The 19,324-nt window shown below is 39.8% G+C and overlaps 1 protein-coding gene and 1 long non-coding RNA gene across 11 annotated transcripts in view; one reads left to right on the top strand and one right to left on the bottom strand.

Annotated features, from left to right (window-relative positions):
• LOC133546085 (uncharacterized) overlaps window positions 1-19,324 on the top strand; it is a 424,415-nt gene that overhangs the window by 215,250 nt on the left and 189,841 nt on the right. The window lies entirely within an intron of this gene.
• The window catches only part of slmapa (sarcolemma associated protein a), a 107,682-nt gene that overhangs the window by 80,435 nt on the left and 7,923 nt on the right, over window positions 1-19,324 (bottom strand). The window contains exons 1-2 of one of the 10 annotated variants that reach the window (XM_061891774.1): window positions 6,222-6,241; window positions 6,068-6,116 (exon numbers count right to left, since the gene is read on the bottom strand). The exons of the other annotated variants lie outside the window; for them this stretch is intronic. Coding sequence (XP_061747758.1) covers window positions 6,068-6,116; window positions 6,222-6,238 — 66 coding nt within the window. The 5' untranslated portion in view covers window positions 6,239-6,241. Of the gene's footprint in view, window positions 1-6,067; window positions 6,117-6,221; window positions 6,242-19,324 lie in introns of those variants that run through there. 10 annotated transcript variants of the gene reach the window in all.

The raw sequence follows: 19,324 nt of genomic DNA, 5'->3' as shown, positions 1-19,324 counted from the left end.
GAAAACACCACAAACATTTTACAACACTGAATATGTAAATACAAGTTCAACTAAAATACCATAAAAAATAATACAAACCCCGTTTCCATATGAGTTGGGAAATTGTGTTAGATGTAAATATAAACGGAATACAATGATTTACAAATCATTTTCAACCCGTATTCAGTTGAATATGCTACAAAGACAACATATTTGATGTTCAATGGGAGACATGTCTGGACTGCCGGCAGGCCAGGAAAGTACCCGCACTCTTTTACTACAAAAAAAAAAAAACGCTGTTGTAACACGTGGCTTGGCATTGTTTTGCTGAAATAAGCAGGGGCGTCCATGATAACGTTGCTTGGATGACAACATGTTGCTCCAAAACCTGTATGGACCATTCAGCATTAATGGTGCCTTCACAGATGTATAAGTTACCCATGCCTTGGGCACTAATGCACCCCCATACCATCACAGATGCTGGCTTTTGAACTTTGCACCTATAACAATCCGGATGGTTATTTTCCTCATTGTTCCAGAAGACACCACGTCCACATTTTCCAAATATAATTTGAAATGTGGACTCGTCAGACCACAGAACACTTTTCCACTTTGCATCAGTCCATCTTAGATGAGCTCAGGTCCAGCCTGTGTGTTGTTGATAAATGGCTTTTGCTTTGCATAGTAGAGTTTTAACTTGCACTTACAGATGTAGCGACCAACTGTAGTTACTGACAGTGGTTTTATGAAGTGTTCCTGAGCACATGTAGAGATATCCTTTACACACCGATGTCGGTTTTTGATGCAATACCAAAAGGCCCGTAATATCATCGCTTACGTGCAGTGATTTCTCCAGATTCTCTGAACCTTTTGATGATTTTACGGACCGTAGATGGTAAAATCCCTAAATTCCTTGCAATAGCTCGTTGAGAAATATTGTTCTAAAACTGTTCGACAATTTGCTTACAAATTGGTAACCCTCGCCCCATCCTTGTTTGTGAATTACTTAGCATTTCATGGAAGCTGTTTTTATACCCAATCATGGCACCCACCTGTTCCCAATTAGCCTGCATTGATTGATTGATTGATTGATACTTTTATTAGTAGATTGCACAGTTCAGTACATATTCCGTACAATTGACCACAAAATGGTAACACCCGAATAAGTTTTTCAACTTGTTTAAGTCGGGGTCCACGTTAATCAATTCATGGTATTCATCAATTCATGCACACCTGTGGGATGTTCTAAATAAGTGTTTGATGAGCATTTCTCAACTTTAGCAGTATTTATTACCACTTTTCCCAACTTCTTTGTCACGTGTTGCTGGCATCACATTCTAAAGTTAATGATTATTTGCAAAAAAAAATTTTTTTATCAGTTTGAACATCAAATATGTTGTCTTTGTAGCATATTCAACTGAATATGGGTTGAAAATGATTTGCAAATCATTGTATTCTGTTTGTTTTTACATCTTACGCAATTTCCCAACTCATATGGAAACGGGGTTTGTAAAATGGAAGCAAATATTTTTGGTTAATTTCAATCAGAAGGTTGATTAATCAGCATTTTCTATGTGGTAACTATATCATGCAGAGTTGTGCAAAATACAGCCTGCGGGCCTCATGCGACCCAATAAGATTTACAATCCATCCCACTGGACGTTCTACATAGTTTTTTTTAGACCTTTACCATTCAAACTGTAGCCGCCATTATGATGTGCAGTGCTGTTTTTAAATTACCGTAAGTCTTGAACAATACAAAGTATTTCAATGGTTGAAATCTGCGCTTTTTAGTATTATAGGAGTTATTACGGTAATCTATGTCACAGCAGCTCAGACGAGGAACAAAGCAGAGTGGGCGGGGGTTTGTTTTCAGAGCAGCCAGCCTGAAACGTATGCGGAAGCTAATTTTTACAACAAATTTCTGCATAGAATTGATCATATTGTAAGTCTTTATACCCTTTGCATTCATATTTTGCTGTTTGTTAAATTTTTGCTGTGTTTTGCTTGATTGTAAAAGATGTCTATCGAGGAGCTGGTCTGAAGTAAAAGGGGAGCAATGTTTATATGTTAATATCAATCCAGCTATCGGGTCGCGGGGGCAGCAGCCTAAGCAGGAAAGCCCAGACTTTCCTCCTCCCAGCCACTTCGTCCAGCTCTTCCCGGGGGACCCAGAGGCGTTCCCAGGCCAGCTTTGGTGGCTGCAGGATAAGGTCTCTGCTTTTTGCAGATGATTTGGTCCTGATGGCTTCATCTGGACAGGATCTTCAGCGCTCACTGGATCGGTTCGCAGCAGAGTGTGAAGCGAATGGGATGAGAATCAGCACCTCCAAGTCCATGGTTCTTGCCCGGAATAGGGTGGAGTGCCATCTCCGGGTTGGGGAGGAGACCCTGCCCCAAGTGGAGGAGTTCAAGTACCTCAGATTCTTGTTCACGGGTGAGGGAAGAGTGGATCGTGAGATAGACAGGTGGATCGGTGCGGCGTATTCAGTAATGCGGACGTTGTATCGATGCGTTGTGGTGAAGAAGGAGCTGAGCCGGAAGGCAAAGCTCTCAATTTACTGGTCGATCTACGTTCCCATCCTCACCTATGGTCATGAGCGAAAGGACAAGCTCACGGTTACAAGCGGCCCAAATGAGTTTCCTCCGCCAGGTGGCGGGTCTCTCCCTTAGAGATAGGGTGAGAAGCTCTGTCATCCGGGAGGAACTCAAAGTAAAGCCGCTGCTCCTCCACATGGAGAGGAGCCAGATGAGGTGGTTTGGGCATCTGGTCAGGATGCCACCAAAACGCCTCCTTATGGAGACCGGTAGGAGGCCACGGGGAAGACCCGGGACACGTTGGGAAGACTGTTAATATTCAGTGTTTTATTGTCCATAGTCAATATTGTAAATCCCACTTTCTCTATTTTAATATACATTTTGGGGTTCCCATTCAGTAAAAAACTGTAAAATTCCATTCCGTTTTTTTGAGGAGGTCTGTCATAGCTCTGACATTGTGACTTTTGGTATTAGTGTTCCTGAATAAAAGGGATCTAAACACACATACTAGACAGCAGATTTGTTCACAGCTAAATGTGTATATATAATTTATACACACATTAACTTTAGCCCCCCTGACACATTTTTTTTCTCTCAATGAGCCCCCCCTCCCCCGAGTCAAAATATTTGCCCATCTCTGATATAAGTCTTGGATTTTGATCAGAGTTCAGCAGCAAAATATAAAATAAATTAAATGATATATTAATACATAAATATAATTGACATAGGGGAGTTCTCATAGCGCCCTGTGATGAAGTAGCGACTTGTCCAGGGTGTACACCGCCTTCCGCCCGAATACAGCTGAGACAGGCTCCAGTACCCCAAGAAAGGAACAAGTGGTAGAAAAATGGATGGATGGAGTTCTCATTGCAAAACGTAGTTTAATATTTGGTGACTTTTGTTTTGGACAAAGTGAAGGGCATTGCATCATCTTATCTCTTCATATCCCAGCTCCAGAGGAAATAAATAGTGAGAAATGACACAGCAAAGACCGGCCTACTCAGGTCAAGGAGAGTCCATTTTTTTTCAACCTTCATGACCGTTGTGGTTCTCAGGACCTCTGGGGTTGTAAAGGAAGCAGCAGCTGGATGCAAACTAACTGCTCCTTAAACAAGAACACAATTCATCATCTGAAAAGGCCTTCAGACTTTTTTTAATATCTGGATATTTTTAGGCCATATAAGCGATACACGATAAATATCTGGATATTTTGCCTTAGCCTTGAATGAACACTTGATGCATATAATCACAGCAGTATGATGATTCCATGTGTCTACATTAAAACATTCTTCTTCGACACTTGTGATTTAAGACTATATAAATAAATGTTGATTGATTCTTCATACTGCATTAATATATGCTACTTTTAAACTTTCATGCAGAGGGAAATCACAACTAAGTCAATTGAGCAAAAGTGTATTTATTAAACAGTTATTAAGCAGTGGCACAAACATTTATGTCATTTCCAAAACAGAAAGTGCAAGATTGTCAAAGACATTTAGCAGTAATGCTACTTTTTATGCAATGCTTCAGCACCACACTTGAGAAATGACGGTTGTCTGTTCCACATATTCCCACTTGAAGACAAACCACTGCCAGACGATAGACCCCCTGCTGTTTTTCTTGGGAATAAAATCTGCCTTCATTCGCACCTTCTTTCTCTCGTATTACCACTCGCATGGCTCCGCTAGCATCACAGCCATCATTACCCATGCTGCTACCTCTCTGCTGGGTGCGGGCGTATACGTATGTGACGTATGCCGTGACAGTATGTGACGTATGTAAGAAAGTGCGCTTGTCTGTGAGAAGGGAGAGACAGGAAAGAGCGAGGGGAGCCTGTAATGTAATGCCCGCAGCTAAAAGCAACTGCGTGAGAACGTAGACCGTATTTCCCTGAATTGCCGCCGGGGCGCTAATTATTTTAAAACCTCTTCTCACTCCAGCACTTACCAAAGGCATGCGGTAAATTTAGGCCTGCGCTTATAAATTGGAGTGTGATGTAAGGATACCATCATGAAAAGCACATTTAATAAAAAAAACGTTATTATGGTCTTACCTTTACTTATAAATGAAGTCCATGCGCAGCTCCTTCTGATCAAAAGCATCGATAACTTGTTTATAGAAGTCTTCCTTATCTTTCTTCAGTTTTAAAAGTCTCTCTGTCTCGATGGAGCTCTTCTTTTATTACCTCATGCTTCGATTGAAAGTCCAGTTTAGAAAACTGTTTTATTTTAGATATGTAATCCTCCATGTTAAAAGTGCAAGCGAGAGAGAAAATAAACAATCGCTGCTCACTCTTGCTGCTTGTTGTCACTTCTTCTGCAGCCAAGTAGTCGCAAGAAGGATCACTAGCACCCTCTACCACCAGGAGGCGGGAGTCATTTAAAGACTCATATTTGACACACGCAGCTACGGTATATTAATAAAACATAGCTGCTTACTGTTCTTTTTTGCATATTCAATAGCTTGGACCTTAAATCCTACTGAATAGCTCTTAATCTTCTTCCCTTTATGCGATTTCAAATGATTGAAATCAGCCTCCTTCATTTTGAAAATGATGACAGGTGAAGTGTCACTCGTGACGTGACGAGTTTGACCCGGGGGAAATTCTAGGCATATGCTAATAAAAATAATATTTTGTGAAACGAGGTTTACCCGGCGTTAATCCTGAGCCGGCGGTAATGCTAAGCATGCGCTAATTATTTTGCGAAACGAGTTTGACCTGGCAGTAATTCTAGGCAGGCGCATACTATATACCTGGTGGCAATTCAAGGAAATACGGTACTCAAATATCACGATATAGTCATTTTCTATATGGCACAAAGACAAACCCGCAATATATCGTGTATATCGATTAATCGCCAAGGCCTACTTCAGACGTCCATTTAGCCACCTGTACTTTGCTCAGCTTCCATCACCCGAGTCCGAAAAATGGGGGATCAGCATGAGGGATTATCGATTCTTGATGAAATGTTTACATAAACCTTCTAAGCAAAATAGCACGGCAGTTTTTTTCTTTATTAAGAGAAGTGCTGGGATGCAATTTTTTCATGGGGAAAAATATTAATGGCCGTGGTATTTGAATTTGCTACCATCTTGTTAACTAGACGCCAGACCATCGGGAGCCAAAGCTGATGACTTAGTCACCTTTTATAGTACACCCGAGAACGTGGACCTTGATAACGATAGACTATGGACTTATTGTACCACGTGACAGCACACAACACTGCTGCCGTTGCAAAAATTCCAACATGAACGACACCGCCTTTCTACTGCTCTCATAAAAGGCAGCCTGCACAAACGTAAAATACTGACCAGTCACAAGTGAGTTGTCATTTTCCTCGTCTCTGAGAAGTAAACATACTTCAGAGGAACGGCAGGTCAATCCATAGCCGGGGAGTTAAGGTGTTCAGCGATGCAGTCAAACAGAAAGAAGCCGCCTGCCAGACCACGGCCCCAAAGGACTGGTTTAATACATCACCCCACATCCAGCCTCACCACATTTACAACCATTCTTTACCTCACTGAGCGCTAGAGAGAAAAATCCTACCTTCTCAAATCCAAACCTTGCTTCGCCCTCAGATGAGCACAAAGTGAAACTGCGGGCAGGTTATGGAACACGTGTAAAAGGCATGAGAAAAAGCGATGTTACTGCAAGAGGAAGCTACAGTTGTGAAGTCACAGTTGAGCAAACGAGCCGCTACCTCATTCCCACGTGCATCCAAATACTGTCATGGTCTGACTGACAATGTGATGTGTGCTGTAGTGTGCGGTAACTAGCACTGCACTTTTACACATTCATTACCAAGGAAAGTAATGGCACACTTCACTAAAACTACAGGAAGTGATAACATGTTGCATGTCCGTCTGAAGCTACTAGGGATGTAATAGTACATTTGGGGATGGAAAACCGGTTCCCTATTCAAAACCGGTTCACAGTGTATGGATTCCTTGGAATTGCCATTTTGTTGAGCATTTCTCTTAATGATTCTTCTGGGTGGGGATGACGTCACTACGCTAGTTAAAGTACCAATGATTGTCACACACACACTAGGTGTGGTGAAATTTGTCCTCTGAATTCGACCCATCCCCTTGTTCAGCCCCTGGGAGGTGAGGGTAGCAGTGAGCAGCAGTGGTGCCGCACCCGGGAATAATTGTTGGTGATTTAACCCCCAATTCCAACCCGTGATGCTGAGTGCTAGGCAGGGAGATAATGGGTCCCATTTATATAGTCTTTGGTATAACTCAGCCGGGGTTTGAACTCACAACCAACCGATCTCAGAGCGGACAGTCTAACCACTATGCCACTGAGTACGCATGGAAAAATGCTGCTAGACAATTGTCACCGAGCAGCGACTAAGTTTGTGGTCAAAAGCGTGCATCCATTTGCTACAGTGACACTCCTAGTTTTATGTAGGTGAATGTTTAATTGTAGTTGTACTAGAGCCCAAAAAAAGTCTGCGGGCTATAGAGCGTTTTCCCTTCGGGCTCCAGTACTCTGGAATGCCCTCCCGGTAACAGTTCGAGATGCTAGCTCAGTAGAAGCATTTAAGTCTCACCTTAAAACTCATCTGTATACTCTAGCCTTTAAATAGACCTCCTTTTTAGACCAGTTGATCTGCCGCTTCTTTTCTTTTTCCTCCTATGTCCGTCCGGTCCGATGACCATGGATGAAGTACTGGCTGTCCAGAGTCGAGACCCAGGATGGACCGCTCGCCTGTGTATCGATTGGGGACATCTCTACGCTGCTGATCCGCCTCCGCTTGAGATGGTTTCCAGTGAACGGGACTCCCGCTGCTGTCTTGGATCCACTTGAACTGAACTCTCGCGGCTGTGTTGGAGCCACTATGGATTGAACTTTCACAGTATCATGTTAGACCCGCTCGACATCCATTGCTTTCGGTCCCCTAGAGGGGGGGGGTTGCCCACATCTGAGGTCCTCTCCAAGGTTTCTCATAGTCAGCATTGTCACTGGCGTCCCACTGGATGTGAATTCTCCCTGCCCACTGGGTGTGAGTTTTCCTTGCCCTTTTGTGGGTTCTTCCGAGGATGTTGTAGTCGTAATGATTTGTGCAGTCCTTTGAGACATTTGTGATTTGGGGCTATATAAATGAACATTGATTGATTGATTGATTGTCAGAGATTTCCCCTTGCATCAGATTTTTCTCTCATTCATTATATTATAAAAGTGAAACTCCAAAAACATTGTGTCTAGGGGCTGGGCGATATATCGATATACACAGTATACCGCGGGTTTGTCTCTGTGCGAGGTAGACAATTACTATATTGTAATATTCGAGTATACGTTCTCACGCAGTTGCTTTTAACTTCGGGGATTACACTACAGGCTCTTCTCACTCTTTCCTGTCTCTCCTTCTCACTGACAAGCAGGCGCACAAACTTACACACGTCACATACTGTCACCTCATACGTCACATACGTATACGCCCTCGCCCAGCAGAGAGGTAACAGACTGGGTAACATTAGCTGCGATGCTAACGTAGCCGTACAAGTGTTAATACAAGAGAAAAAAAGTGCGGATCTGATAACAAAATGAAGGAAGACTTAATTCCCAATAAAAACAGCAGGGGGTCCGTCGTCTGCCGGTGGTTCGGCTTCAAGTGGGAATATGTCGAACAGACAACCGTAATTTGTCAAGAGTGGGGTAAAAGCGTTGCTATAAAAAGTAGCATTACTGCTAATATGTAGCATCATTAGAAAAGTAACTCGCTAGAGAATGAAGAGAATTTCATAACGTCCGTAGTAACATACCACATAGTGAAGAACGAATACTATTTGATTTCCTATTATGCAGCTCATTTTTATTTGACACTTAAAATGTCTCTGATAGTCTTGCACGTTCTGTTTTGGAAATGACATGAATGTTTGTGCCAATGCTTAATAACTTTAATAAATACACTTTTGGTCAATTGACTTAGTTGTGATTTCGCTCTCTGCATTAAAGTTTAAAAAGTAGCATATATTAATGCAGTATGAAGACGAATGTTTAGGGATGCACCGAAATGAAAATTTGTGGCCGAAGCCGAATACAATTTAAACGCTTGGCCGAAGGCCGAATACCGCATAATGAATGCAGTTTTTCACAATTTTTTTTATATTGCATAAATAGCCTAGAAAAATATTTAGACATGTTTTTCAAATAAAGTAATTTTTTTGTGAATATTGACATTTTTTTAATATACCAGTAGCCTTTGCTTTTCAAAAAAAGCACAAAGTTTTTCATTTATATTAGGCCTTCAAACAAAACATGCATTCCAAAAAAAAATAAAGTGCATTAAAGTGGATAAACACACAACAAATTAATTATTGTCCTTTTGGCAAAAGTCTGCTTAGCCACAGTAGATATGCTAATAATGTAAACAGAAGGCTCAAGTAAATCTCAATTAAGTGTGTGCTTGTAACCTCATACACTTATACAGGTAGCCTACACAACAGGCTAATAATGTGAACAGAGGCCCCACTAAATCTCAATAAGTGTGTGCTTGTAACCTCATACACTTATACAGGTACACAACATATCCCAACGTCACCGCGTCAAAAAATTGCGTCACACGCCACTATTCGGCCTTGTTTTTAACTCATTCCACCGAAGGCCGAATGTGGCTTTTTTTGCCATATTCGGCCGAATATATTCGGTTACCGATTAATCGGTGCATCCCTAATGTATACACATAGAATCATCATACTGCTGTGATTATATGCATCAAGTGTTCATTCAAGGCCAAGGCAAAATATTGTAATATATATCGTGTATCGCAATGTGGCCTAAAAATAGAGATATTTTAAAAAGGCCATATCGTCCAGCCCTATGTATGTTGTGTCCATTCATGTCAGCACTTAACTTCAAATGTGAAACTAATGTGACATTAACTAACTACATGCAAAGTGAGATATGTCAATCATTTATCGTTATTTTGATGACTTTGGCTTAGAGCTTTCGAAACCCCACATTTTCTGAGATTTTCAATTCAAGGCATTCATAAACTGTAAGCCATAATCATCAAAGTTATAACAAATAAAGCCTTTGCATGTAATACGTTAATATCACAAGTTACTAAATGTTACATTCTTGTGTAACTTTCAAATGATTTATTTTGTCAAATTCTGCAGAATTTTCACTTCCGGTGTTAGTGATTTAGAAGAAGCTAAAACACTGCCGACTGCAGATGAAAATTAGCCCCTAGCTAGCTAGCCATGTCTTAAAGCACCTCTCCCTGAGGGTTTTTCAGTGTTATAACTTCACCTTTATTGTTAGTTTCAGACCAAAATGCATTCATTCTCCCTTTTCTGTTTAGACACTGTGTCTGCTTGTAAGTACTTTGTGATTGTGCGCTGCCGAACATGCTCCTCTGCTCGTAAAACGAGCAATGTCATGACGTGAGGACGACGCACCATCAGTCCTGTAAAAATATATATATATATATGGCAAACCGGTACTTTTCAAACAGAGTTTAGTACCGTTTTCGATTCATTAGTACCGTGATATTATACTAGTACCGGTATACCGTACAACTCCATTCCCTACTGTTTACTACTGCGGTAACCTCTAACAGACATTTTTTGCCATGTTTGATTGCTAATATGCTAACAGCTGATCAACGCGATCGAACTCAAATAAATCGCAATCAACGATTATTATCATATAATCGTGCAACCCCAGGAGTAATCCACCTTTTTTTCCTCTTTCTCACCAAATAAAAATTTATTAGAGAACTGTTAAGAAACCGAAACGTTAAACTGAATCGAAAGTGGAATCGGAACCGGAAATATCTTATCAATTATCAATCAAAGCCCTTTGAGACATTTGTGATTAAGGGCTATACAAGTAAACTTTGATTGATTGATTGATCAATTCCCATCCCGAGGTACAGTACGTGTGTTGGCCAGTACAAAACATTTAGCACAGCACAGAGGCATACCGAACTCCCACAGGGAACACATTAAGTGAGGGACAGGAAGTATCAAGACCAGCAAAAAGACAAGTGGGTAAGACGAAAGCAGTGTGTAGACATTGTTCAGTAGAGGTTGGGAAGGGAGCTACAGTACAAGCTGTTCAAACATACCTTTTATGGACCTTGTTTTGTGCACTGGGTCACAGTTTTATAGAGTTTATTCTCAATGCACATAAACATCACGATAGAAACCGCGGAACTACAGCTCACTTGTGCAGTGTTACAACCTAAGAGGGTGTAAAGGAAAGCTGCAAAGCTGTGGTAACGCAAACATAGTACCAGTAAATGAAGATTCATCCAATAAGAAATATTGTAGAGCATGGAACAGCCATCTAGGGATAAAGAAAATACTATGATAAGTTCTCTTCGCAAGGCCGTCAGTTGGTGAGGTCACCGCCAGCTATCAGAAATCCAACCTGTCTTTTCAAGGTGTCTACATGCCTCATATATGTAGCAGGCTAATCCCGTGACTCTCAGCCTGTTGAACCTGTTCTACAAACGAGCAACCACCATGGCGACAACAACAGATGCTTGGCGAGGGCCTACAAAGATTAGCTGCGTCTGCCTCAGACCCCCGACGAGTGGATTTTAAGCGGGAGGAGGGAAAAAAACCCCACTTAAATTCCCTGATAGAGATTAAGCCTCCTGCCTGATGCTCAGAAAGATCAGTCTAAAACTTCTTCATGCTCTGCTGATTTATCTTGGAAAAAGTCAGACATTTGCAAGATTGTGACTGTACAATCCAGCCGACCATGTCACGTTTTGCTGATGAAGGAGGCTTCGCCCCGTGTTATGTGAGACAAACACTTTGGTGTTTTAGCCACGTTGGTGTTTCACCCCAGAGAACAATGCTGAAAAGCAGGATTGTAAATAATCTCAAGTGGTTTATGAAGAACCATTTTGATGTGTATCTAAACCAGGGGTGTCAAAGTCATTTTAGCTCAGGGGCCGCGTGGAGGAAAATCTATTCCCACGTGGGCCGGATGGATAAATCATGGCATGATAACTTAAAAATACAACTACGACAACTTCAGATAGTTTTTTGTTTTACTTTGGACTAGGGTTGTACGTTATAGCGGTATTAGTATAGTACCACGCTACTAATGAATCATATTCGGTACTATACCGCCTCTGAAAAGTATCCGCCGCGACTCCGTCGTCGTCACGTCGTGTCATTGCTGGTTTACAACAGGAGGAGCGTGTTCGGCAGCGCACACACACACGGAGTACTTACAAGCAGATACAGTGTGTAGACAGAAAAGGGAGAACGGACACATTTTTGCCGAAAAAGTAAAGATAAAGGTGAAGTTATAAAACTGAAATGCCCTCAGGAAGAAGTGCTTTAAGACACTGCTAGCTAGCTAGCAGCTAAAGTCCATCCGCAGTCGGCAGTGTTTTATCTACTTCTAAATCACTAATCCTCGCCTCCATGGCAACAAATAAAGTATGTTTCCTACAAGTACCATTATCAGTGCAGGACGAGGAATAGCTAAACATGTTTCACTATACACCGTAGCTCAACGGCGTCAAAATGTAAACAAACACCATTGGTGGATCTACACCTAACATCCACTGTAATGATACCAAGTACTGTAGCGTATCTAGTCAATACTACGTCAATATTTTTTGGCATCAAAACATCTTTCATTTTTTTTTTAAATTATAGTATATTTATAAACTCAGTAAAAACATCCCTGGACACATGAGGACTTTGAATATGACCAATGTATGATCCTGTACTGACTTGGTATCGGATTGATACCCAAATTTGTGGTATCATCCAAAACTAAAGTAAAGTATCAAACAACAGAAGAATAAGTGATTATTACATTTTAACAGCAGTGCAGACAGAACATGTTAAAAGAGAAAGTAAGTAGCTATCAACAGTAAATGAACAAGGAGATTAATAATTCATTTTGTACCATTTGTCCTTAATAATTTTGACAAAATAATAGAATGAAAAATGACAATATGTTAATCATATGTCAGCAGACTAATTAGGAGCCTTTGTTTGCTTATTTACTACTAAAAGACAAGTTGTCTTGGATGTTCACTATTTTATTTAAGTACAAACTTGCAATAAGAAACATATGTTTAATGTACCATAAGAGTTTTTGTTCAAATTAAGCCAATAATTCATTTTTTGTGGTACCCTTTATTTAGAAAAGTATCGGCATCATTTTGGTACCGGTACCAAAATAATTGGTATCGGGACAACACTACTTTGGACCAAAATAGAACAAGCACGTTCGGAAAAAGTACATATCACAAATAATCCTCTTGACAAAACACTTCAAGTTAGTGGAAAATTCTGACTAAAAAACTGGAGCAGTTTCAAAACCACCAAGAAGACTTAGACTTCAACTCAGTGTACCTACAAAGCAAAGGACTGAACAAAAAGCAAAATAAAGCATACCGTATTTCCTGGAATTACCCAACGGCATATAGTAAGCGCCTGCCTTGAATTACTGCCGGGTCAAACTCACTTCGCAAAATAATTAGCGCATGCTTAGTATTACCGCCTGGTCAAACTCGTGACGTCACGAGTCACACTTCCCCTGTCATCATTTTCAAAATGGAGGAGGCTGATTTCAATACCGGTAATTTGAAATCGCATAAAGGGAAGAAGATTAAGAGCTATTCAGTAGGATTGAAGGTCCAAGCTTACATCACACTCAAATTTTTACTGCATGCCTTTGGTAAGTACCGAAGTGAGAAGAGGTTTTAAAATAAATTAGCGCATGCTTACTTTTACCGCATGCCTTTGGTAAGCGCAGGAGTGAGAAGAGGTTTTAAATGAATTAGCGCGCCGGCGGCAATTCAAGGAAAGACGGTAAATAAAAACTATTCTATGAATAAACTACCTCATTTGTCATTTCCACATATTAATTCTGTGTTAACTCAGCTAAGCATACAAACTGAGGTGGAAACTATTCAAGAGGGTTGAGTTACTCCCTGCAGTGATAAAAGTAAATTGCTCCAAACACGAGTACAGTCTCCAATAACACCAGAAAAACAAGCTGGATTTGTTGCTTGTAGTTTTTTGTGGATAAAAAGTTACTCTAAGGATTGGAGAAGTCTCTAGAAACTTGAAAAATGTTTAACAAAGTACATTGTACAAGAAGATGCGACATTTGAAAAATAGAGCAAAACGATAAGAAAAAATATACAATAAAAAAATTATTAAAATTAACAGATTGTTTTTTAAATGTATGTATACATTTTTTTGCCTTTTTACAGAAAATGCATGATTCCAGATTATGAAAATGATATGATGACGCAATGTTGGCCACGCCCCCAGCGCCACAGGTATGTTGGCAATCTGGGGAAAATCCAGAACTGGTCATTTAGACGAAGGAATTCAAAACCAGTTAACTTAAACCAGGCGTGCTCTCACTTTTTATGCAGGCGAGCTACTTTTCAATTGACCGAGTCGAAGGAATCTACGTCATTCATATATATAATTCATATTTAATTTTTTATGAAAGAGACGTTTTTGTTAACACGTTAAAGGTGTTTAATGATAACACAAGCATGTTTAACACATATAGATTTTTTTTTGTTTCATGAAGACAAGAATATAAGTTGGCGTATTACCTGATTCTGATGACTTGCATTGTTTGGAACCAGACAGTAGTGCTGATAACGTCCACATTTTCGAATGGAGGAGAAAAAAACTCCTCCTCTCTGTCCAATACCATATGAAAGTGGTTAGTTTTTGGCGCCTTGTTTGTCCAGCTTCCATACTCGTTTTTATACATTTTGCAAGAAATACATTGACGATCAACTCCGTAGCATGCTAACTTGTCCATGCTAGCTTTTTGAGACTCTTATTTTGTTAGCCCAGGCAGGATGAAGCAGGGCTTTTATTGTGAAGACAGCAACTGTGCAGTCTGTCTTTATGGTTTTGACAGCAGGTACGGCGCGAGAGTGTTGAAATACAAACTGTTTCTCGCCCTCCTCTCGCTCATTTTTTCGTAATAAGGATCTGGCAGCATCAAGCGTCATCTCAGAAGTCGTGTCGTGAATGTCGATCAAGTGACGAAAGTGATGTAGTAAATATTGATGATCACAAATTATTGGTTTATTTTTTTAATGCTTGGTTTGCGATGAACCGGTAGCTCGCGATCGACGTAATGGGCATCCCTGACTTAAACATTTTAAAAGGTTTTTAAATCTGGTTAGAAATCACACTGATTGTGAAGTTGAACAGATATACTCGGATGTGTACACGGTACAAGCAGTATTCAGTCAGTGTGAGGTGTACTTAAAATGAGTTAGCGCTACCCAGTTTCATCAAATAACAATGACTTGTCAATTAGGCGTGCCTTCAGTAGCAACTATTTGGCATGGTCTGGTATGCACTTGCAACTAATCCAGGCCTTACTTCTTTCAGCTTTTATTGTGTATTTTCTACCCCACAGTCCCTTGGGTGTGAAGGATATTTCCGGTGCAGTTGAGGTTATTCATCACCTTCCAAACACAATGTTGGATTTGTCTCAAAGCTACAGGACCGCAGCTTGCGTGTGATGAATGTGCATCCTTAAAATAACTGAATTTGCTCAGGACTAATTAAAAGTTCACACTCAGGAGAAAATCTGCTGAGGCGGGGGGGGGGAAACGTCTCATAAAAAAGGAGAAAGAACGTGTGTGTGCTTGTTAATTTCAACTTGATCTAAGTCTCTGAGCTGGCCTTTTGTGGACTTGCAGCCCAAATAGGCTGTCAGGCAAGGTCTAACTAATTGGTTTTCCTCCTAGTTGTGGTTAGTTTGGTCAAGTGGAACAAGCGATGTTCAGAACACGTACTTAGTTAGAATGTATGCTACCAGCATGTCTGACAGCAGCACATCTCGCGGGTGTTTTGTTCATACCCATGTTTTGCACTCTACAATAGTATTTTTGTAATAGCTTTGAATCATCAACAAAGTGATACAACAGTCTGTGTAAGGATTGTTTCTTTCCCTAGTATGGAGACCAGGGGCCGTATTTATCAAGCGTCTTAGAGTGCCATTTTACACTTAAGTCCTGAGAATTTGCGAAATTTAGTCGTACTCTCAAACTTAAGAATAAAATCTATTTATCAACTTTCTTAAGTTTAAAAATCACTCCTACTCTCCAGGATATTTAAGAGACCTTCAGAGGTGTCCTAAGTGGTTAGGAGTTACCAGCGGGGGATGGCACTGAGGCCAGAGAGACGTGCGCCAACGTTCAAGGTTTGATTGATTGAAACTTTTATTAGTAGATTGCACAGTACAGTATATATTCCGTACAATTGACCACTAAATGGTAACACCCCAATAAGTTTTTCAACTTGTTTAAGTCGGGGTCCACGTTAATTAAAGATGTCCTGGCTTCGAGCAGCTGATTAAACGGTATCGTTTAGACCAGGGGTCGGCAACCCAAAATGTTGAAAGAGCCATAAAAGGACCAAATATACAAAAACAAATCTGTCTGGAGCCACTAACAATTAAAAGCCATATTACATAAAGATAGTGAGTCATGAGATATAAATTGAATTAAGAGAACTTAAAAGGAAACTAAATGAGCTCAAACATAGCTACAAATGAGGCATAATGATGAGATATGTACATACAGCTAGCTTAAATAGCATGATAGCATCGATTAGCTTGCAGTCATGCAGGGACCAAATATGTCTGATTGGCACTCCACACAAGTCAATAACATCAACAAAACTCACCTTTGTGCATTCACACACAACGTTAAGTTTGGTGGGCAAAATGAAACAGAAAAAGAAGTGGCATAAAACACCTCCTAGAAAGTTGCACATGTAAACAAACCACGATGAGTTCAAGGACCGCCAAAATGAGTAGGACAAAACTGGTGCTCGCCAAATACTCGAATCAGTGAAGCATGTTTAATGTAAACAGTGTGCTTTATAACAATTAAGGAGGTTTGTGTCATGTTTGTCCTCCTGCAGAAACTATAATAAAACTAAAAATGTGTGTTTTTCACCTAATTTTTTTCCATTTTTCATACATTTTTGTAAGAGCTCGAGAGAGCCACTAGGGCGGCGCTAAGGCTTTAGAGCAGCGGGTTGCCGACCCCCCGGTTTAGACAGAGCGGGTATTATTTTTATCACAGATTTAATAAGGGGCGTCATGTCATCAGCAGCATCACGCAGCAGAGCTTTCACAGCAGAACTAAAGATCATCACAATGCTTCAATATCTTTTTTTGTTTGTTTTGTAGTTTATTGTCAAAATATACACTCCCATTGTCCACTTAAATATATCAAAGATATTTCTTTATTCTTAGACAAGGGATTCCCTTCCGTGATTGGTCATTTCTATGGACACAGAAATGACGTCACCTAAAATTCAGTTTACGTCACATAGTAATGTCGTAATTCAGCTCTGAGTGTGACTTAAGATTCAGTCCTACACTTCGCTGAATCTGTGAGTAAGACGCTTGATAACTAACTTTTAAGTGCAGCTTTCAGCGAAGAATTTCTTTACTCATAAGTCAACTCTTAGCAGACTTCTTAGGAGTAATTCTAAGTTTGATAAATATGGCTCCAGACTTTTACATTTTTAGACAGACAGCTAGCCAGTTGGACTAAATAGTGGTTGTGCTTGGTGTAACTACAACTTCAATGACTCAACAAGTTTGGGGATGGAGATTCAACTAAATAACCTTCATCTATTAACGAAGAAAATGCACGCTGTTTTGAAATTACATTTATGAATATCATCTACTGTAGTACCTCATCTTACAAGCTCAATTGGTTTCATGGCTGAGCTCACAGCTCAAAACACTCACAAAAATCAGCACCTTCAATTAAAATTAATTGAAATCAGTTTGTGTGCATGGTCCCCTCAAAATAGTAAAATGTTAACATATGACTTTTAAAAAGAAAAACTAACTTCTCGAAAAGAAATATTGTTTGAGTGTAGTAAAAACAAAACTAATACAGTAGTTTTATGCAGTAATGTCATATTAGGCCTGGGCCAATAAGACATTTTGCTGACTATATACAGTACAGCAGTGGTCCCCAACCACCGGGCCGCAGAATAATTTTGTATTCATTTTTATTTAAATAAAAATATATATATATATATTTTTTTTTTTAATTAAATCAAAATAAAAAACACAATATACACTTACAATTAGTGCACCAACCACAAAACGTCCCTTTTTCATGACAAAGAAAAAATAAAAATTAAAAAATTGATTCCCCTATCCCCCCATTCCCCCCCCCTGGGCCGCGGGACAAATTATTAAGCGTTGACCGGTCCGCGGATACAAAAAGGTTGGGGACCACTGCAGTACAGGCCAAAAGTTTGGACACACCTTTTCATTCAATGAGTTTTATTTACTTCCAACCCCATTGATAAAGCAAGAAATCCCACTAATCAACCCTGACGAGGCACACCTGTGAAGTGACATTCATTTCAGGTGACTACTTCCTGAAGCCCATTGAGAGAATGCCAAGAGTGTACAAAGCAGTAATCAGAGCAGAGGGTGGCAATTTTGACGAAATGAGAATATAAAAAATGTTTTCAATTCTTTCACCTTTTTTGTTACATACATAACTCAGTTTTCTGATGTAACCTGGCATACTACTTTTGATGTGCTTTTAACATGACAGCCTCAGAAGCACGGCAAGTTCAATGCAGGATGCATCCTTGGATCAATTAAAGCAACAACCAGCACTAAACAGCAAAATAAACTTGATGCCAAATAGGAGGCAACCTCACACAAAGCCGACAACAAACACACGCACACTTACACACTGCTACTATCTACGAGTGAACAAATCAATTATTGTAGTGACAAGCTTCAGCTTGCAATCCAAACAAAACCCCCCTTATGGACCAGAAGACCTGACAGCCATGGAAGCGCAGTCAATCTCTGTATTAATCACAACAACACAATCCAGTGAAAACATTGACCAGAGCTTCTTTAACTGCTAAGCTAACACACACACCTGAGCTAATGCTGCTCTGTCTGTGCGCTGATGTCACAGGTCACTTGGTAATCTCTGCCCTAATATCTCAACTCTCAATAAAGTACTATCTATCTAATATGAAACGTCTCAACTGCATAAGCCAAATATTTGAAGGTTTTTTTTAAAGTAACACATTGAATTACTTTCCCTAATAATTAATTACATTTATGAAAGAGTAATTCCTCTAGTAAGTCTTTGGTTAAGTAACAAGGAACTAAAATGATATACTTTTTGAAAGTCATTTTCCGAACACTGATGATGAGAACGAAGACGACTAAAGAAGTCGCTCTGCACACCACCAAGAAGTGGGAATGAAAAAGGCTGCGTTTAATGGATCTACTTATTGAAAGAAACTATAGTCCTCGCAATATTTGACTTCATTATTTATTTGGATACAATGTATAATACTACATTTGTATTCACATCAGTATGTTTTGCAAGACAGAAGTTTGCACTTTATTGATCTCAATGTTGGAGATTGTTTATTTGCATCCAATGTGCAATGCTACATTTTCATCAACAGGATTATTCTATTCAAGCAGAAGTATTGCTCCACATGAGAAGCTCTTAATTTTATTCTTATAAAATTATTCCATAAAAAGTGCAAAAGAACAAGAGTAAGATGAGGTGTTGTTTCAAACTACTAATTTCCAATCTAATACAAGAAAAACTTGTTTTGAATTTTCCATGTACCGTATTTTTCGAAATAAACGTTGCAGTTTTTTTCATTGTTTGGCCGGAGGTGCGACTTATACTCAGGAGCGACTTATGTGTGAAATTATTAACACATTACCGTAAAATATCAAAGAATATTATTTAGCTCATTCACGTAAGAGACTAGACCAGGGGTGTCAAACTCAAATACA

Source organism: Nerophis ophidion, linkage group LG02 (assembly GCF_033978795.1).
Source record: "Nerophis ophidion isolate RoL-2023_Sa linkage group LG02, RoL_Noph_v1.0, whole genome shotgun sequence".
Taxonomy (NCBI): domain Eukaryota; kingdom Metazoa; phylum Chordata; class Actinopteri; order Syngnathiformes; family Syngnathidae; genus Nerophis; species Nerophis ophidion.
The sequence above is the reverse complement of the archived record's forward strand: the minus strand, read 5'-3'. Positions and strand labels throughout refer to the sequence as shown.